The 21,422-nt window shown below is 39.6% G+C and overlaps 2 protein-coding genes across 2 annotated transcripts; one reads left to right on the forward strand and one right to left on the reverse strand.

The window, feature by feature from the left end:
• The first annotated feature begins 16,915 nt into the window (after window positions 1–16,915).
• LOC131103323 (dexamethasone-induced Ras-related protein 1-like) lies at window positions 16,916–18,072 on the forward strand. The gene is made up of 2 exons (XM_058049482.2): window positions 16,916–17,308; window positions 17,391–18,072. The coding sequence occupies exons 1-2, from the start codon at window positions 17,038–17,040 to the stop codon at window positions 17,918–17,920; spliced, it is 801 nt and encodes a 266-aa protein (XP_057905465.1). The 5' UTR covers window positions 16,916–17,037; the 3' UTR covers window positions 17,921–18,072.
• A 336-nt stretch (window positions 18,073–18,408) lies between these two features.
• On the reverse strand, window positions 18,409–19,438 carry med9 (mediator complex subunit 9). The gene is made up of 2 exons (XM_058049837.2): window positions 19,310–19,438; window positions 18,409–19,134 (listed from the first exon to the last, which is right to left on the reverse strand). The coding sequence occupies exons 1-2, from the start codon at window positions 19,390–19,392 to the stop codon at window positions 18,915–18,917; spliced, it is 303 nt and encodes a 100-aa protein (XP_057905820.2). The 5' UTR covers window positions 19,393–19,438; the 3' UTR covers window positions 18,409–18,914.
• Window positions 19,439–21,422: the final 1,984 nt, after the last annotated feature.

A 21,422-nucleotide genomic window follows, 5' to 3' on the forward strand; every position in this document is an offset into this window, starting at 1 on the left:
ACTTTTTCACCTGATTTCACAATTTTTGTCCTGCCTTTCACCCTGGACTGGTGGCCAGCCAATCACAGGGCACATATAGACAAACAACCATTCACACTCACATTCATACCTATGGACAATTTGGAGTTGCCAATTAACCTAGCATGTTTTTGGAATATGGGAGCAAACTCCACACAGAGGGTGGAATCGAACTCTGGTCTCCTGGCTGTGTGGCCTGTGAGCTAACCACTTGTTACCGTACCTTCTGAGCTTACCACGTCAACAGTAGTGCTCAGTTCTATTGGTTTTTCAAAAAAGCAGCTAAGAAACTACTGTTACGTATTCAGCTGCCATTTTGAGTGGTTCGGGTTGTTTGTCCTTTTTATATCATTTACAATATTTATATATATCCAAACAGCAAGACAACACATGGTGTTCATGCTGGTTTGCACAATTACTGTCCGGCATTTGAATATTCCAGCGTATTTTCAGAAGTATTTTTTATGAATATCAAGCATTGACACAACGCAGTGGACGGGAGCAGGGACATACGTACGTAAGGAGAGACATTACAGCAGCAGGTGGCGGCGGGTAGACCTGCCCACCTCTGGTGTATTTGTCACTAATGGACCTACTGACCCATAACAATTATATATTCATACAGCTATGTTTAAGCTCAGTTGCAGTATGTTGCTGTAATGCATTTATATTTGGAGCTATTAGCAATAAACCATAATGAACAAGGTATTACTGTGTGCAGTCTTTTCAGTAATAATTGTCCATATTTGAAAAGGCGATAGATATATTCTAGATTGGGGGTCTCAAACACGAAATGTGTCCCGCAGGACACTAGTTTGAGGCCCCCCACCTTGATATGAAAGTTTAATGTTAGTGCGGCCCGCGCAAGTTTGATATGGATGCTGTATGGTATCATGTACCCAGAAAAAATGTATTACGTTTGATTAATGTTCATGTTAAAGGTTAAATAACTGTTAATAGTTATCCTCCCTATCTGTGTGGAAGTGGTAAGTTTTTGGATATTTAAGTTGAAAGGAAATAACTTGAAGGCTACCGTTTAGGTCGCTTGCTCTCTAGTTTGCGAGTTAGCATGTGTCTCAAGACCCTGCAGTTGCGCAATATGTTGTAAATAAAAAAAAGTATAAATGTGACTATAGTCGTGTTTTGTCATGTCTACAGGGCTCTAATAATGCTTTGTTAATTTTAATCTGAAAAAAAATAATTATCCTCCCTATCCGTGTGGAAGTGGTAAGTTTTTGGATATTTAAGTTGAAAGGAAATAACTTGAAGGCTACCGTTTAGGTCGCTTGCTCTCTAGTTTGCAAGTTAGCATGTGTCTCAAGACCCTGCAGTTGCGCAATATGTTGTAAATAAAAAAAAGTATAAATGTGACTATAGTCGTGTTTTGTCATGTCTACAGGGCTCTAATAATGCTTTGTTCATTTTAATCTGAAAAAAACTAATTATCTTCCCTATCCGTGTGGAAGTGGTAAGTTTTTGTCTATTTAAGTTGAAAGGAAATAACTTGAAGGCTACCGTTTAGGTCGCTAGCTCTCTAGTTTGCGAGTTAGCATGTGTCTCAAGACCCTGCAGTTGCGCAATATGTTGTAAATTAAAAAAGTATAAATGTGACTATTGTTTTGTCATGTCTACAGGGCTCTAATAATGCTTTGTTAATTTTAATCTGAAAAAAAATAATTATCCTCCCTATCCGTGTGGAAGTGGTAAGTTTTTGGATATTTAAGTTGAAAGGAAATAACTTGAAGGCTACCGTTTAGGTCGCTTGCTCTCTAGTTTGCGAGTTAGCATGTGTCTCAAGACCCTGCAGTTGCGCAATATGTTGTAAATAAAAAAAAGTATAAATGTGACTATAGTCGTGTTTTGTCATGTCTACAGGGCTCTAATAATGCTTTGTTCATTTTAATCTGAAAAAAATAATTTGTCTACCCACCAACTATATGTGGTTTCTTAAGTTTTTATTATTTGCTGTTTTATTATTATTATTATTATATTTATTTATTACTGATTGATTTTCTTTATTCTTGATTTGTTTATTTATTTTTCATCTTATTTTGTGTAGAAAAATAAAAATTAAGATATTTGAGGACAGTGGAATGTTTTATCAGAGCTTTTATTGTAGAAAATCGGAACCAAAGCACTGAAAAAGTTTGTATATTTATATGTTTTTAATAAATGTGGTTTTTTTTTTTTTTTTTGAAAACCTGATGCGGCCCAGCCTTGCCCAGACCCTAGCTCCAGTGGCCCCAGGTAAATTGAGTTTGAGACCCCTGTTCTCGATATAGTTTTTGCAAAGTGGCGATTGATGATCGTGTATTATTTTGAGAAGAAGCATCCTTATAGTGAAATAGAAAGGCAGAACAGGAAGTTATGCATACAGATTCATCAAAGCTTCATTAAAAGAACACTTTCCTCAGTACTTAGTACAGCTTGGACTAATTTGTTGAGCTTTTAATGGAAAAGGTTAAGGCGGAGAGGACGACTCGATCTGGCTAACACACAAAAACACACACACACACACACACACACATACACTGGACAAGCTGTTCTCACTCCTTACTTAGCAGGCAAAACACAGCCTGACCTGTGAGCGTGTGTGTCTTTACACCTTGCTGCACTCCGGTTTCATTTTTTTGTTTTTTTTTCTGTTTTATTTATTTATTTATTTATCTATTTTACCCGTGTTCTGCCGCCCACCCGCTCCCTCCGGCTATTCGGTATCAGATACATGCAACGTATACTCACTGTTCTTGTCCCCTTATGAATTTAGCACAGGTTCACCGCCTGCTTCATTATTTTGCACAAAAAGTCAAAAAATAATGAAAATCCCTTTCGGTGGCCGCTGCTTATGACTGCACAGTCAGCTCCCTTTCTTAATCCCCGCCACCAATATGCTAACATGTTGAACAATGACCCGTCTGTGATGAAAGCAGGGAAAGAACATGATATTCCTCGGATGCAGTGTTTGATAAATGGCCGAGACCCCTCAAGTGTAGACGAGATGGCTTGGAATACAAATTGTTTCCGACCCACAGGAAGTGTCATGCAGCGCGAGCGACTAAGAGTGGTGTGTTTTGTTGTCCAGGTGTGTTCGATTGCATTGCATATTCCACCAATGAATATCACTGAACGTTTACAGCTCATATTTACATTGGGAAGGATAGGGATAGGGATTTGTTTGTGTAGACTCCATTTAGAGGTGAAAACAACATGAAAACTGCCAATGGGTGAAAACTAAGCAATTCATAGGAAATCAATCAGAACTTTTGCACAAACATTGATCATTGGGGTGCCCAAAGTGCGACCCCGGGTGATTTTTTAAATAATTTTAAATTTTTAAAAAATTGTAAAAAAAAAAACAACAATAATTTTAAAAAACCCGTAGTAATTTTACAAGAATAAAATCATAATATTAAAAAGAAAAAGTTGTATTCTAACAAGAAAAATTCTATTACAATAATATAGTAATATTATGAGGAAAAATACCCTCATTTTCGTAACTTTACATAAAACAAAAAAAAACAATTACAGTTTTTACTTGGGACAAATGTTATATTTTGACAATAAAGTCAAAAAAGTTGCAATTTTATGAATAAACTACTAATATTTTGAGGAAAATAATGTTATTTCATTAACATAGATGTGACATATAAAGTCGGAATATGAGGGGAAAAAAACAGCAAAATAATTTTTGGAAATTTTTGGGAATATATTTTCTGGGAATATATTCTGGGAAGACAATTTACCAATATTTGAAAAAATAAAGTGGGGTGGTTAACGCGCGGATTTGTTCTCTGACTCTGGCTGAAGTTTCGCCAAAGCTTTTTTTTTTATGACAAAAATAATAATATAATTATTAAAAAAATAAAATAAAATAAAAAAAAACAACAATAATAACAAAAAATCCGTAGTAATTTTACAAGAATAAAATCATAATTTTGAAAGGAAAAAGTTGTAATTTTATTACAATAATGTAGTAATATTATGAGGAAAAATACCCTCATTTTAGTAGCATTACATAAAACAAAAAAAAAAAAACAATTACAATTACATTACCTTGGACAAATGTTATGTTTTGATAATAAAGTCCAAAAAAGTTGCAATTTTATGACAATAAACTACTAATATTATGAGGGAAATTAATGTTATTGTGACATATTTTAAAGTCGGAATATGAGGGTAAAAACCAGCAAAATAATTTTTGGAAATTTTGGAAAAATTAGACTTATAATGTGAGAATCAAGTCTAAATATTCTGGGAATATATTCTGGGAAGACAATTTACCAATATTTGAAAAAAAAAGCGTGATGGTCAGATTTGTTCTCTTGACTCTGGCTGAAGTTTCGCCAAAGTTCTGTTTTTAATGACAAAAATCAGGACAACTTTTTAAAAAATGAAAGGAAAAAGTTGTAATTTTATTACAATAATGTCATAATATTATGAGGAAAAATACCCTAATTTTAGTAGCAATACATAAAAAAAACAATTACAGTTGTAACTTTGGACAAATGTTATGTTTTGATAATAAAGTCAAAAAAAGTTGCAATTTTATGACAATAAACTACTAATATTATGAGGAAAATAATGTTATTTTATTAGCATAGAGTTTACATGTTTTAAATTTGGAATATGGGGAAAAAACACCACAATAAAGCTGGAATTTGGGGAAAATAAGACTTACAATGTGAGAATCAGGTCTAAATATTCTGGGAATATATTCTGGGAAGACAATTTACCAATATTTGAAAAAAAAAGCGTGATGGTCAGATTTGTTCTCTTGACTCAGGCTGAAGTTTCTCCAAAGCACTATTTTTAATGACAAAAATCAGGACGACTTTTTAAAAAATATCCATATTCAGGTGGCTAAGGCCCAAGTTGGGGACAGGAAGTACAACTCTTCAAAGAGATCCGATCTAATCCGTAAGGAAATGGTAATTGCAGTCCACCATTACACCCCCAATGTACACCTCCATGGTCTTTGGAATGCAAAGCATAGCCGGATAATCCGAATTATATAATCCATGCATTTTTGTTCAGATCCAGAAATCAATTCCCATTCACATTTAGCTTTGACTCCCGTGTCTTTCAACTTTGGTCATACTCTATGAAGTTCTCTTGAATCTTGTGTAGATAGCTTTCCTAGAAATATGCTCACTTACAATGAGTAACATTAGCGGCGTTATCTGTTTACAGTCGTTCATCACATTCTGTTCTAGATTATCCACAAGTGGCGGAACTATGAAATGTATCTGCATTCAGTAAAAACGATTGAAGTTATGGTCAACGCTGTTATGACAAATGACCAAACAGTTGAATGGCCCCTTCAGTCTTCTGACATCACCATCAGTACATCTTGTACCGGAATTCCCACTGGACCGCTGTGACCTGTCACGCATGCTGGACTCAATAATAGCGTCTCTTTCCTGCAGAAAACTGTTTTGTTACAGTAAGGTGGTCAGCCCAGCAGCAGAAGACATGTCCGCATATGACGGCTTCTGAGAATTTCTTCGGTATGATGCAATATTTGGAGCTCAAAATCTCTAAAACCAAATTTGGCCATTTTTTATATTTCCTTTATATTTTATTTTATTTTTCTCGAAATTTTGAAGTTTTTAGTTTTTTCTTGCCTGGATGAGGGTTCAGATCAGGGGAATTCATCTGTCGTCTATTGTTGTCTATTGTTGTCTATTGTTGTCTACTGTCGCCCTTTGAAGCTCTTTTGTGATTAAGGGCTATATAAATACACTTGACTTGACTGTCAGTCAGTTGAGAATGCTAATTGCATGTATGGTGAATATAGTGTGTTCATTCATTCATTCATTTTCTACCGCTTATCCTCACAAGGGTTGCGGGGGGTGCTGGAGCCTATCCCAGGTACACCCTGGACTGGTCGCCAGCCAATCACAGACTTGACTTGACTATTTACATTTTCCTCATGCTATTTCCTATTTTACACATTAAAAAGTTCAAGAAAAGGTAAATAAAAGGTTAAAAAAAGTGGTCAAAACATCCCCGAGATGATGTAATCCCAGAGAGGCTGCTGTGCAAGCACCCATTTTTTATTTAGTGTTGCCAAAAAGCTGCAAAAAAACAACGAAAAACCAATGATGTCGTGCACAACGCTGGTTGAAATTCCCAATTCCCAATTTTCCAAAACATATGTCTTTGGTTATAGATAGCATGTTTTAATATAACACATTTTTATCGATACAGGGGATACATATTTGAAATCAGGGCTGTCCAAAGTGCGGCCAGCATTACAAAAAATAATTAAATGAAATAATAATTAATTAAAATAATAAAAAATAAAATAAAAATAATGTAAAAATATGTAAAAATAATAAAAAATAAAAATAATACTATTAAACTATTAAAATACTATTAAACAAGAAAACAAAAACAGAAATTGAGAAAACATGTATTAGGAATACAACCAGTTCAGGGTGTCGCCGAAAGTCAGCTGGGCTCCAGCCTACCCCCCCCCCTCCCCTAGTAAGGATAAGCGGCATAAAAAATGGATGGCTGGATAGTCAGAATATTTGGATAGATTCTTACAATAAAAAAGACAATAACGTCATAATAATATTTAGCAAAAACTAGTCCAAACTTTTCCCGTTCAGGTTATTAATAACACATCATTTCCTGTCCAAACGTGAATCAAACCCTTCCATGACACAGCCGCCACCCGGAGAATGGTAGTGAAGCGGAAGAGCATGAAGCCGGATGAAAGACACTGAAGCGGGTCGGCTGCTTGAGAGTACGAAAGCAACGTTATAACCAGCCCGCTGACGTCCATGCCGTTGTCCGACACACACACACACACACACACACACACACGGGAACACGTGCTGGCCGCATGCTGAGATTGTGCACTCAGATAGAGAGACGCTCGCATCGAGTCACTGACTCACGCTTGTTGTTTCACGGCCATTGTGTACACACACAAACGCATCGCTGACATATCTGCTTCATGTCAAATTCGCCTAATGAGGTTTACTGTTAGTGTTTCCGAAACCATAAATAGGTAGTCCAGAAAAGTACAAAGAGTCTCACATGACTCTGGCTCGTGCTCCTGAGTCGAGTCTTTGACTGACCTGACGTATCACATGAGGAACTGTGATGATACCAGATTAAAAAAAAAAATGAAGAACTTTTGTTTTATCATGAAATCCCAATCTGATGATACAAAGTCAATCAACTTAATGAACATTAATGTTCATTTGCTTTCTGTGGACAAGGTGTGAGTGATGGTTAGGACTCAATTAAAGAGGAAGTCAGCAAGTCGGTATGGGCCCAATTAGCACTGCTTTCCCAATCAAGAGTATTGATACGTTGATGCTCCTTGGTTGCTGTACCTTCTGTATGTTTAACATGCACTAAAATTAGTTGTTCCAGTGGTTAGTGCGCAGGCCTCACAGTTAGGAGACCCCTAACTCAATCCCATCCTCGGCCATTTCCTCCCTCATTCCAAAAACATGCTAGGTTAATTAGTGACTCCAAATTGTCCATAGGTATGAATGTAAGTGTGAATGGTTGTTTGTCTATATGTGCCCTGTGATTGGCTGGCCACCAGCCCAGGGTGTACCCCGCCTCTCGCCTGAAGACAGCTGGGATAGGCTCCAGCATACCCATGACCCTCGTGAGGATAAGCGGTAGAAAATGAATGAATGTGCACTTGGGGCGGGCGGGGGGGGGGGGGGCGAACAGCAATGAATCTTGCACACAATAAAACTACAATAAAGTAAAATTATTCCAACAACATGCATGCTAGGTTAATTGGCAAATCCAAATTGTCCATAGGTATGAATGTGAGTGTGAATGGTTGTTTGTCTATATGTGCCCTGTGATTGGCTGGCCACCAGTCCAGGGTGTACATGGGGTACACCCTGGACCAAAGACAGCTGGTATAGGCTTTAGTGTAGTTAGTTTTTCATATAAAAGTCATTGGTATTAAATTAAATTAAATTAAATTAAATTAAATTAAATTAAATTAAATTAAATTAAATTAAATTAAATTAAATTAAATTAAATTAAATTGGCTGCACAGTGGTGGAGTGGGATAGGCTTCAGCACTCCCTGCGACCATCGTGAGGATAAGCGGTAGAAAATGAATAACTGAACATTGAGCTTACATGACATGACCTTAAGTCTACATGGTCTCAATGTGAGACCATAACACATAGGGGTGGCCGAAGAGTGACCAAGGGTGGCCAGGACGACTCCGCTGTTGCTAGCCAGGGGCCATCTCAATGTCCTACAGCATAAGAGTTGCAATTTGATGTAAAAAAATGAAAAATAGGAGTGTTAAGATGACTATAGGGGTGTTATTTCATGTCTACAAGGCTCTAATAATATTCATTCATTCATTTTCTACCGCTTTTTCCTCACGAGGGTTGCGGGGTATGCTGGAGCCTATCCCAGCTGTCTTCGGGCGAGAGGCGGGGTACACCCTGGGCTGGTTGCCAGCCAATCACAGGGCACATATAGACAAACAACCATTCACACTCACATTCATACCTATGGACAATTTGGAGTCGCCAATTAACCTAGCATGTTTTTGGAATGTGGGAGGAAACCGGAGTACCCGGAGAAAACCCACGCATGCACGGGGAGAACATGCAAACTCCACACAGAGATGGCCGAGGGTCGAATTGAACCCTAGTCTCCTAGCTGTGAGGTCTGTGCGCTAACCACTAGACCACCGTGCCGCCCCTCTAATAATATAAGAAAACATATTTAAACAGTCATAAACAGGTTTAATATGCTTAAAATTGTAGGTTTATGTTATAATAAATTTTCTAGCTTTGACATCCCCTTGCCTCCTGGTTCACTTCCTTTCTTGGGCAAAAATGCTGACATGTTGGGACCGCAATAACATCTGGACAGATCAGTTCTAGGGACCTTCCACTACTGCTAATAATAGTTCCATCGTGTTCTGGATGTGGAAAGGTTTTGTGAGATTAATAAAAATTTCCCAGGAGTGTGAGGTCACTGCAGATGCGTACTATCACCCAGATTGCTGGCATTTACGAACATTAATGGAGGCTTCTTACATAATGATGGTACAGTGGCTTCCCTGTTGACTTAACCTCCTGTAAGTCATTAGTTTCACAATCTTTGCCGACGGCATGAGTCTTCCTTATTTCGCTTTATCAGTTCGTTCCCAGAAAAAGGTTTATTGTTATTTGTTCCTTTGGTTTGATAGCGTTCACACTTTACAGAAGAAACCAACGTAAACACCGCATCATCTCCTCTCATTAAGAACGTCTTTATCAGTTTGTCAGCATCACTGTAATCATATCATCGCTCTTGGATCGGACATGGAGGACGCCAACAACAAGAAAATGTTGTCACGTCATTTCAAAAATGGCAGCCAGTCAGTGAAAAAAGTGAGCGGCGTCGATACTACGCCGAGGCGTACGTTGCACCGCCTACTTCATCGCCGGACACGTGAGATGGATCATCTCACTGACATACTAATACTACTGAACTCATAAATGGCCCTCAATTAAAAAACACGGTGCCTTGGGTGCACGTGAACGCTGGGACGGTGGTCGACCCACAATGTACACTTTTAGTGTGTGTGTGTGTGTGTGTGTGTGTGTGGTGGGGGGGCAAGGAGGTGGGTCATGTCACTAGCTCAGGGAGTCACTAAACAACAGGTACAGCTGTGTCACATGAGAAATAAGCTAGGACACGTGCATGTGATCAACTGTTGGTTCTTAAACCTACGCCGTATGATATTTAAAGGCTTTTTTTTTCGCCAAAGGAAGTTATTGCATAAAATTGGAAGTGCATTTTAATTAGCAGACACAAAAAGACAGACTTTTTTTTATAAATAAATGAAAGGAGAGTAGGACTCGAGGTGGTCCTGATTTAGCGTTCACGTGTGAAGAAGGTGTTAATACATATGCATGTCATTCTAAAGGCGACACGTGCAAGAACAGGGAACACGAAGGAAATATTTGATCACACTGCACATGACACGAACAGCAGCATGCAAACGCTTCTTGCTTTAAAACCACTTTTTTCATGAATCAATCCAAAAACCGTGATCATCGTGCCCATAAATACATCTCGGACCTCATCCAAATTTACTCTGCAGCGCAGTCACTGAGGTCCGAGGGCCAGCTTGCCAACTTGTGGTGCCTAAGACAAGACTTAGGACCAGGGGGGACCGAGCCTTTTCTGTGGTTGGCCCCAAACTTTTATTGCTTTGTTTCTTGTTTTTAATATTTTAATATCTATTTTACTATTTTATTTCTTAAATGAGGCGGCACGGTGGTCTAGTGGTTAGCGCGCAGACCTCACAGCTAGGAGACCAGGGTTCAATTCCACCCTCGGGCATCTCTGTGTGGAGTTTGCATGTTCTCCCCGTGCATGTGTGGGTTTTCTCCGGGTACTCCGGTTTCCTCCCACATTCCAAAAACATTTGACTCCAAATTGTCCATAGGTATGAATGTGAGTGTGAATGGTTGTTTGTCTATATGTGCACTGTGATTGGCTGGCCACCAGTCCAGGGTGTACCACACCTCTCGCCTGAAGAGGCTCCAGCAGGGGATAGGCTCCAGCACGACCCTAATATTGAATCCGGGCGAGTGGTTAGCGCACAGACCTCACAGCTTGGAGACCCGAGTTCAATTCCACCCTCTGTGTGGAGTTTGCATGCCCCCCCCGTGCATGTGTGGGTTTTCTCCGGGTACTCCGATTTCCTCCCACATTCCAAAAACATGCTAGGTTAATTAGCGACTCCAAATTGTCCATAGGTATGAATGTGAGTGTGAATGGTTGTTTGTCTATATGTGCCCTGTGATTGGCTGGCCACCAGTCCAGGGTGTACCACACCTCTCGCCTGAAGAGGCTCCAGCACGGGATAGGCTCCAGCACGACCCTAATATTGAATCCGGTCGAGTGGTTAGCGCACAGACCTCACAGCTAGGAGACCCGAGTTCAATTCCACCCTCTGTGTGGAGTTTGCATGTTCCCCCCCGTGCATGCGTGGGTTTTCTCCGGGTACTCCGGTTTCCTCCCACATTCCAAAAACATGCTAGGTTAATTAGCGACTCCAAATTGTCCATAGGTATGAATGTGAGTGTGAATGGTTGTTTGTCTATATGTGCCCTGTGATTGGCTGGCGACCAGTCCAGGGTGTACCACACTTCTCGCCTGAAGACAGCTGGGATAGGCTCCAGCACGACCCTAATATTGAATCCGGTTGAGTGGTTAGCGCACAGACCCCACAGCTAGGAGACCCGAGTTCAATTCCACCCTCTGTGTGGAGTTTGCATGTTCTCCCCGTGCATGCGTGGGTTTTCTCCGGGTACTCCGGTTTCCTCCCACATTCCAAAAACATGCTAGGTTAATTAGCGACTCCAAATTGTCCATAGGTATGAATGTGAGTGTGAATGGTTGTTTGTCTATATGTGCCCTGTGATTGGCTGGCGACCAGTCCAGGGTGTACCACACTTCTCGTCTGAAGACAGCTGGGATAGGCTCCAGCACGACCCTAATATTGAATCCGGTTGAGTGGTTAGCGCACAGACCCCACAGCTAGGAGACCCGAGTTCAATTCCACCCTCTGTGTGGAGTTTGCATGTTCTCCCCGTGCATGCGTGGGTTTTCTCCGGGTACTCCGGTTTCCTCCCACATTCCAAAAACATGCTAGGTTAATTAGCGACTCCAAATTGTCCATAGGTATGAATGTGAGTGTGAATGGTTGTTTGTTTATATGTGCCCTGTGATTGGCTGGCCACCAGTCCAGGGTGTACCACACCTCTCGCCTGAAGAGGCTCCAGCACGGGATAGGCTCCAGCACGACCCTAATATTGAATCCGGTCGAGTGGTTAGCGCACAGACCTCACAGCTAGGAGACCCGAGTTCAATTCCACCCTCTGTGTGGAGTTTGCATGTTCCCAACCCGTGCATGCGTGGGTTTTCTCCGGGTACTCCGGTTTCCTCCCACATTCCAAAAACATGCTAGGTTAATTAGCGACTCCAAATTGTCCATAGGTATGAATGTGAGTGTGAATGGTTGTTTGTTTATATGTGCCCTGTGATTGGCTGGCCACCAGTCCAGGGTGTACCCCGCCTCTCGCCCAAAGACAGCTGGGATAGGCTCCAGCAGCCCCGCGAAAAAGCGGTAGAAAATGAATGAATCTTTTAGTTTTGGATTATTACTTTTTAATTTGACTAGTCTGTGCAGCACTTTGGAAACTCTGTTTATAAAATGTGCTAAATAAATAAAGTGGATTGGATTGGATTGAATAAACACCCCCAAGTGTTGGGATCAGCGCTCTGGGCTGCGGCTCCCCTATGGAAGCGGTGTCAGTATCCAAGCAACAGATGAAACGCCAGCATGACCTTCATTTGCTTGCAGGCAGGCGTTTGCTGCCCCCTTAACCTGTTGCCATGTTGCCAGGTTTGCACGCCGTCTTTCATTCCTTAGTGGTTGATTTCCCACCAAAAATGGGAACTACGTCATATGTTAGGAGCTAGTAGTAGTAGTGTGTTCCTAGGTTTCTAATATCTGTTGATTTATTTTTTGTTGTTGTTGTTTTGTTTGGGGCGGCACGGCACGGCGGTCGAGTGGTTAGCGTGCAGACCTCACAGCTAGGAGACCTGAGTTCAATTCCACCCTCGGCTATCTCTGTGTGGAGTTTGCATGTTCTCCCCGTGCATGCGTGGGATTTCTCCCACATTCCGAAAACATGCTAGGTTAATTGGCGACTCCAAATTGTCCATAGGTATGAATGTGAGTGTGAATGGTTGTTTGTCTATATGTGCCCTGTGATTGGCTGGCGAGCAGTCCAGTCCAGCCCCAAGACAGCTGGGATAGGCTCCAGCAGCCCCTGCGACCCTTGTGAGGAAAAGCGGTAGAAATTAAATTAAATTAAATTAAATTAAATTAAATTAAATTAAATTAAATTAAATTAAATTAAATTAAATTAAATTAAATTAAATTAAATTAAATTAAATTAAATTAAATTAAATTAAAATAAAATAAAATAAAATAAAATAAAATAAAATAAAATAAAATAAGGCTGCACAGCGGACAAGTGGTTAGCGCGCAGACCTCACAGCTACGAGACCCGAGTTCAATTCCACCCTTGGCCATCTCTGTGTGGAGTTTGCATGTTCTCCCCGTGCATGCGTGGGTTTTCTCCGGGTACTCCGGTTTCCTCCCACATTCCAAAAACATGCTAGGTTAATTAGCGACTCCAAATTGTCCATAGGTATGAATGTGAGTGTGAATGGTTGTTGTGTGAATGGAATTTGGGCCCTGTTGGCACGGGAACGTTCTTGAGATTTTTAATAAATACACTCAAAAGAAGATAAGTATCACAATATGTATATCAGCTCTGTGGTGTAGTTTGTTGAGGTCAGACATCTTGCTTTTACGTCAATCGTCCCCGCTGCATTCCGCCTCCAGAAGTACCTGATCAAACCGCAGGGGATGGAAGAGCGCCCCCTGTTGACACCAGGAAAACCAGTTGAAGGAAAAAAAAATTAGTGTAGACTGGGGAGTAAATAATAAAGTCCTAATTGGACAAGCACGTGCAGGGAAAAGGCCGATCCATTTGCATCACGCTACTTTAATCATGTCCCACGTCACGTGCCCGACACCTCAACTCTGAGAAGTCATTCATCAGCGTGTGCCGGCGACAGACCCTCCATGTTCTATTCCCTCACAACCGCTACAAAAACACGGCCGCTTGCTAACAAATCCACCATAGCCTGGAACTACAATGTAGCACTTGCTTCAACAAGGAGTATTTAGGGCAGGGGTGTGCAAAGCGCTGTTTTTTTTATTGGCCCGCAACAAGAAAACTATTTGAAAAAATAACAATTATTTAAAAATTAGCAGTAATTTTACTAGAATAAAATCGTAATATATTAAGAGAAAAACAATGAATTAATAAATGAAAAATTTAAAATAAAAAAGATGAAAACATCATAATTTTATCAGAAAAAGTCCTAATTTTACAAAAAAACATACTATTATGAGGGAAATAGTAGCATAAAATGTACTTTTTTGTAGTTTTAATATTATGAAAAACTAACTAAATAATCAATAATATTTTTGGAAATTGGGTTGTAAACTTACAAGCAAAAAACGGACAAGAAAAAAATTGCATAATAACAGCAGCATAATAATAACTCTTTTTTTTTAAGTCATAATATTATGAAAAACACACAAAACTAAATAAAGTTGTCCTTTTTTCGGGAAAACATTATAATAAATAAAGTCATAATATTACAGAAAGGAAATTCAAGAAAATTATTTCAAAAGAAAGTCAAAATATTACAAAAATCACAAGCAAAAATGAAAATTTTCATCATTTAGGAGGAAAAAAGTCGTTATTTCATGAGGACGTCTTGTCACGTATTTAAACCAAGTCAGTGAGTCATGTCAAGGACTCCAATGAGACTATGATGAAATGAGCTGTGCTTCTTCCTACTCCTTTTCAGACATGTTGAATTGTGCAAATGTAACCATATACTGTAAGTCATACCATATAGCATTTGGATACCATGCAGCACTATTTATGCATGAGAATAAGCGGCATAGTAAATGATGGATAGATGGATGGATGGACTGTTTTTGCAGAGTTTCTAATCGTGATGAAATACGCTTCTTGTTTTGTTGTAAAATCCCGAAAGACGCCTGCGGTTGAAATGAGGTGAAAGGCTGTTTATTGTTGGACGTCATTGGCGTGCCCTGGGCTATAGCTAATGTTTACAAAAATAGTCCCACCTGCAGCACATGTAACACGTGGATCTCTCATACGACTTTCTCACACATCGTCTTCCTTTTTCGGGCACTGACTCACTGCTGGGATTAGAAGTTAAAGGTGATAAGTAGCAAGGCACCAAAGTGGATGAACGCCATTTGAGTCACAAACGCCGGGGAAAGAGTCGATAGCGTTTGGAGGGGATGGCACACATACCTTGGTGACGTCGGGCCAGCTTTAATTGCATATTGAGTCGACACCTGACACAGAGGGAAGCCTGCTTTTCCACCTGATGGCAGTCATCAATAGCACCGTAAATGTAGCCAAATTGTAGCCATTTTCATTCATTCATTCATTTTTACCGATTATCCTCACAAGGGTCGCGGGGTTGCTGGAGCTTATCCCAGCTGTCTTCGGGCGAGAGGCGGGGCACACCCTGGACTGGTGGCCAGCCAATCACAGGGCACATATAGACAAACAACCATTCACACTCACATTCATACCTATGGACAATTTGGAGTCACCAATTAACCTAGCATGTTTTTGGAATGTGGGAGGAAATCGGAGAACCCGGAGAAAACCAACGCATGCATGGGGAGAACATGCAAAGTCCACACAGAGGTTTGATTTAATTTAATTTAATTTAATTTAATTTAATTTAATTTAATTTAATTTAATTTAATTTAATTTAATTTAATTTAATTTAATTTAATTTAGTTTAGTTTAGTTTAGTTTAGTTTATGCATTATGTATTTTATTTTTTTTAATTTAATTTAATTTAATTTTATTTTATTTTATTTTATTTTATTTTATTTTATTTTATTTTATTTTATTTTATTTTATTTTATTTTATTTTATTTTATTTTATTTTATTTTATTTTATTTTATTTTATTTTATTTTATTTTATTTTATTTTATTACAAAACCAATGACTTTTATATGAAAAACTAGCTAAACTAAAGCCTATCCCAGCTGTCTTGGGGCGAGAGGCGGGGTACACCCTGGACTGGTGGCCAGCCAATCACAGGGCACATATAGACAAACAACCATTCACACTCACATTCATACCTATGGACAATTTGGAGTCGCCAATTTGGAGTTCTTTGACATTCTTTTTCATCCAATGACCCAGAGTCTACCACAGGAACTCAATCTTCAAAGGATTTTGCTTCTTCTTTGGCTTTTTCTGGCTTTTATTCCATATAAAGAAATATTGAACGTCACAGAGAAAGCATTCGTATCGACATGCCTGATATGTTCTCCATATGGCCCCAGCGGAGGCGGCACCATCATGCTCCATCACCGGAACAATGGAGCTTCCGGTTGTGCAGGGGTGTCAAACGGCACTCTCTAAGATCACTCTTTTGGACCATTTTTGGGGATGGAGGATATAAGGGTTGTTTAGCAACACGTTTACAAGCCATCTTTAACATCAGGAGCAACATGGCCACGAGCCTTCTGTAACATCGAGATGTTTTTTCAAATGATTAACGATAATGACACTCATGGTTAGTCATGACTCATGCGTGTTTTTTCCACATTATTTCACTTTAATGCTTTTAGCAATTAGTCCAAAATGTTTGATTTCTTGCGATACTGTACTTATGTAACACTTAAGCATATCCATATGTGCTTTTATAAAATATCAAAGTTGCTTCCTTTCCTTTGTCACTATGTGGGCCCTCTGTGTTCCCAAATTGAACTGAAGGGTACATCAGTAGTACTTTTAGTACTTTTGTTTGACATTAATGCCGCCATGATGATTTGCGCCCCCTTCTGTCCTGTGTGCGGTAATGGCTGTGGTCAAGGTTATTTATTTATTTGAGGCATGATGAAAGAAGAAAACAAGCAGCAAAGTATAATAACGTGTGAGCCATTTTAGAAAGAAAAAATGGGCACCTTGATGGAGTCACGTGACTTGCATCATCCCAAAATGGTTGTCATTTTGAAGTCCATTAAGTCTGTTTTTTTTTTTTTTTTTGGCGGAGACATGTGACGCACACACAAACAGGCATAGTAACAACATCGGTCGGGGTCTGTTCCAACCGTCTTGTTGGAGGGGGGTGGGGTGTGGGGGGGCAGCGTGACGTGTGACGCACACAGGGGGGCGTGGCCATCCTCGCTTATAAATACCCACCGCGGGCCACTTGTATCGTCAGTGAGACTCTTGCTTCCACATATACGCAAACAGAAGGGATTTTATTTTGAAATTCCCTCTTGCTTCACATATACGCAAACAGAAAGGGATTTTATTTTGAAATTCCCAACATTCGAGGAGGTGTACGCAACCATGATCAAGAAGATGACACCCTCCGAGAACGAGTTCAACATCCCGGCTAAGAACTGTTACAGGATGGTGATTCTCGGTTCCACCAAAGTTGGCAAGACGGCCATTATTTCGCGGTTTCTTAACGAGCGCGTGGAGGAGCAGTACACGCCCACCATCGAGGACTTTCACAGGAAGTTCTACAGCATCAGAGGCAACGTCTATCAACTGGACATTTTGGACACGTCTGGAAACCACCCTTTCCCCGCCATGAGGAGGCTCTCCATTCTCACAGGTGCGTTTTGCGTCCACAAGAAAGTGCAGACTTTTGCGCGTTTTTCCATTTTGGTGCTGATTGTGCGTTATTTTTTTTGCAGGAGATGTGTTTATTTTGGTGTTCAGTCTGGACAACAGAGACTCCTTCCAGGAGGTGCAGCGCCTCAAACGGCAAATCTACGAAACCAAGTCCTGCTTGAGGAACAAGACCAAGGAGAACGCTGAGGTGCCGCTGGTCATCTGCGGCAACAAGTGCGACCGGGACTTCCAGAGGGAGGTGCGGGAGGAGGAAATCGAGCAGCTAGTGCGCGGCGGGGACGAGCACGGTTGCCGTTGCGCCTACGTGGAAATCTCAGCCAAGAAGAACACCAACGTGGACCAGATGTTCCAAACTCTCTTCGCTATGGCGAAACTCCCAGACGAGATGAGTCCCAACCGGCACTGCAAGGTGTCGCTGCAGTCCTGCGAGCTCCTGCACCGGAAGTCGTTCCGAGCGAAGAAGTGCAAGGACGCGTACGGCATCGTGGCGCCGTTCGCGCGCCGGCCGAGCGTCCACAGTGACTTGATGTACATCAAGGAGAAGGCCGTGGGAGGGGGGCAGGCTAAAGAGAAAGGCTGCATCATATGCTGACCCCCCCCCCTCAAAAAAAAAACACGACAAAATGGACCAGCAGGCACTGGGATGATGTGCTGTCAAATCTGCCTCTACTGACTTTGTTTACATTTGCCAACAGACTTGAATGTTTATGAACAAATATGAATGTGTATTTATTATGTTTCTCAACTTTTGCATTGAATAAAAACTTGTTACTTTCATAATATTTGTCTCCATCTTATTTTTTGACATCGCCTCCATGCTGGCTATTCAGTAAGCAGGGGTGTCCGAAGTGTGGGGCGCATTGTTAAAACATAATTAACTAAACAAAAAAAAATTTAAGCAGCAATAATTAAAATTAAAAAAAAAAAATCAGTAATGAAAATAGTGTAATTGTATCAGGAAAAATAATGTTTTGAGAAACAAAACAAATAAAGTTGTAATTTTTTGAACATTTTGTTTTGGAATACGTTACAATAAAGTCAAAATATGGGAATTAATTCACAATTACCATAGTAATAAGAAATCTAAAGAAACACCCAAAAACTTCAATTAAAAAGCAGAAATAATTAAAATTTTAAAAAGCAGTTATGAAAATAGTGTAATTGTATCAGGAAAAATAATACCAAAAAAATGCAATGTTTTGAGAAACAAAACAAATAAAGTTGTAATTTTTTTAAACATTTTGTTAGGGAATACGTTACAATAAAGTAAAAACATGGGAATTAATTCATAATTACCATAGTAATTCAATAAGAAATCTAAAGAAACACACAAAAACTTCAATGAAAAGATGTCCAGGACATAAACAAATAAGATATTTATAGCTTTAATACAAAAAAATGTGAAAAATCTAAGCGAAATGCTGAAAAACATGCATATGGAAATATAAATATACACATGACAATCGCCTTGGAAAACAGTTGAGTTCCGTCCACAGTCAGTTCTTTAATGGCGTCCTCTTCTTGTGCTCCATCTGACCCTGCAGAGTCTTGTATAGGTTTGAGTCCCGTCCGGTTTAATCCAGTCTTCAAGATGCTTTGGGTACGTCAAACATACAGAGACTCTTATATTTCTGCAACAGTTGGTTCTTGGTGCGGACCTGCTCCGTCAGCGTAGTCAACTGTTGCTGCTGTTCCCCGGGACTGCTCTCTATGCCCGGCATGGCAGAGATCTGCTCCCGGGCCTCTTGGATCTTTGCCTTCAGTTTATTCAACTCCTGGTGCACATCCGGGCTCTCCTTATCCATGCTTGAAAAGCAAGAGCAGATTATAATCGACACTTCGTATATTTCGTAGTTTGCTAACCTGCTAGCTATCGTTAGCTAAAGCTAAACGTCAACAATGAGACAATTGTAATGATTTGGAACGTGTAAAATATGTTATGATGCAGCAATATACAAAAATGAACATTTCACAGGCTTACCATTTTATTATATCGTGAACTAAAGGCAGAAGAGAGCAATCTTCGCTTTCTTTCTCCTGCTTCGGGTGAGCCACCGCCATCATGCTTCCGTATTCCCGGCGCAGATGGATGACGTCACCGGAACTACACGCTAAACGTCAACAAAACCAAAAATGATACAAAATACTCGTTTTTGATTTCACTTCATGTTTACTGGGTATTTTTTTTTTTACTTTTGTGTATTTTGTGTATTTTGACAAATAAAAATGTACTGTACATGAAAAATAATTAGATGATGTAAACAAGTACGACATACATAGATACTTTTAATTTAATAATTTAACTAAACAATTCTGCCTGTGTTATTATTTTTATTTAGAATTAAACTTAGTCAACAATAGCATACAGTACATCAGAGTTAATGTGGTTTTATTAAAGGAAATAAGGAAGAACATAACAACATTCATTTAAATCAGAGGTAGGGAACCTATGGCTCGGGAGCCAGGTAGGGCTCTTTTGATGACTGTATCTGGCTCTCAAGCATTTCTTACCACAATAAAAATTTATTTTTGCTAACATTTTAAAGTAAACATCACAGAAATGACTGTTAAAAATAATATTCAAAATCAACAACTTTCTTATGCATTTTAATTCGTCCATCTATTTTCTACTGCAATACGGCCGACCATATCCATCTTTCCTGATATTTTCCAGGTCAAACACCAAAACTTGATTATTACTGGGTAATACGGTAGTCTACCTCGGTCATTGAGATGTCAACATGTAAATATAAACTTTTCTCCTTTAGTCACCTAGCTAAAGCTGCAGAACCAAGCCTTCTGGCAAAGATGGCCAAAAGAATGAAATATACTGAGTATGGTGCAAAATTATGCAGCAGCAGAAGTTGTAACAATGGCAACAAGTATTTGATTTATTGTTGGACACTGCGCTGCTCACGAAAGTGTGCTGGCCACACCCCATTGGCGTGGGGTAGTGTGCCTGGTCTACACAATTAGAGCCCATTATATCTAAAACTGTTGGTCTTACATAAAAATGCACACATTTTATTGCATTCAATGTTTAAAAAAATGTATATGGCTCTCACAGATACACATTTTAAAATATCTGGCCTTCATGGCTCTCTTCGCCAAAAAGGTTCCCGACCCCTGATTTAAATAATGCATACATTATAATTAAATATAAAAATTGCATTCAACAGAACCATAACTGTGCATTGAATATATACCAATAACGAATATAACTATAACTTTTGCTCCATTTTATTTCTAAAATAATAATAAACAACAACAAAGCCAACTTTGGTTGTACAGTTTTTTTCAGTTTCAGAAATTAATGAATAAATGATGACTTTTTGGTGGTAGACACTGCTCACTATTATTATTATTATTAGTCAAAACAAAAGTGATATGTAGTATTCTGGTCACTAGGCGGCAGTAATGACACAAAACATAAGACATCAACTTGAAGTGCATGAAGCCAGCCACGCGATAGCATGCACCACATGATAAGAGTGATAAAAGGTTCTCCTCCCATTCCATGTGGAAGTGGTAAGTTTGTGGTTTGGAAGAAGTTTAGAAAAAATGATTAGAGGCTGACTGGAATTGCTGCAAAATTGCTGAAAATAATGAATTTTTCCTATATTGTGGAAATGTTTTTTACATGTTTTAAAAGTTTTTATTTTTATTTTTTTGCTAGCTGTCTGCAACCCACCTGGAATGGATCACTGGTGGCCCACTTTTGGGTCCCGACCCACCAGTTGAGAATGACTGCTGTAGATATTTCCCATCTTCATCATCAGGGCTTACGTGCATGGCTGTTGAAAGGAAGGAAGATGATCCAGTACATATTTAACAGGTGGGTGAAGTAATGCTGACCTGGTTCTTTTTATTTCTACTCTTGACCATGCATCCCTTTTTTGGGACAAATCCCGCAAAATGCTTTTGTGCTAAGAAGAAGGCTGAGCTGTAAATGGATGGTTGAGTTACCGTCATAGTGGCCTGAAGTAGTTATGGCTAATTTTAACCCTGAGGGTTCTTTTCAACGGCCGAAGGGTAGCTTCACAGTTTTCAGGTTACGCAGGTTATTATAGCTGCCTCTGACCTGTATTTTTCTC

Source organism: Doryrhamphus excisus, linkage group LG16, assembly GCF_037039965.1.
Source record: "Doryrhamphus excisus strain RoL-2023G ecotype Guam linkage group LG16, RoL_Dexc_Guam_v1.1, whole genome shotgun sequence".
Taxonomy (NCBI): domain Eukaryota; kingdom Metazoa; phylum Chordata; class Actinopteri; order Syngnathiformes; family Syngnathidae; genus Doryrhamphus; species Doryrhamphus excisus.

Excerpts from the sequence above, each read along its gene's own strand:
- med9 (XM_058049837.2), bottom strand. The coding sequence starts at position 19,392 with ATGATGGCGGTGGCTCACCCGAAGCAGGAGAAAGAAAGCGAAGATTGC. Across the intron at positions 19,135-19,309 it reads GTTCACGATATAATAAAATG|CATGGATAAGGAGAGCCCGG; the intron begins GTAAGCCTGTGA and ends TTGCTTTTCAAG.
- LOC131103323 (XM_058049482.2), top strand. The coding sequence starts at position 17,038 with ATGATCAAGAAGATGACACCCTCCGAGAACGAGTTCAACATCCCGGCT. Across the intron at positions 17,309-17,390 it reads GAGGCTCTCCATTCTCACAG|GAGATGTGTTTATTTTGGTG; the intron begins GTGCGTTTTGCG and ends TTTTTTTTGCAG.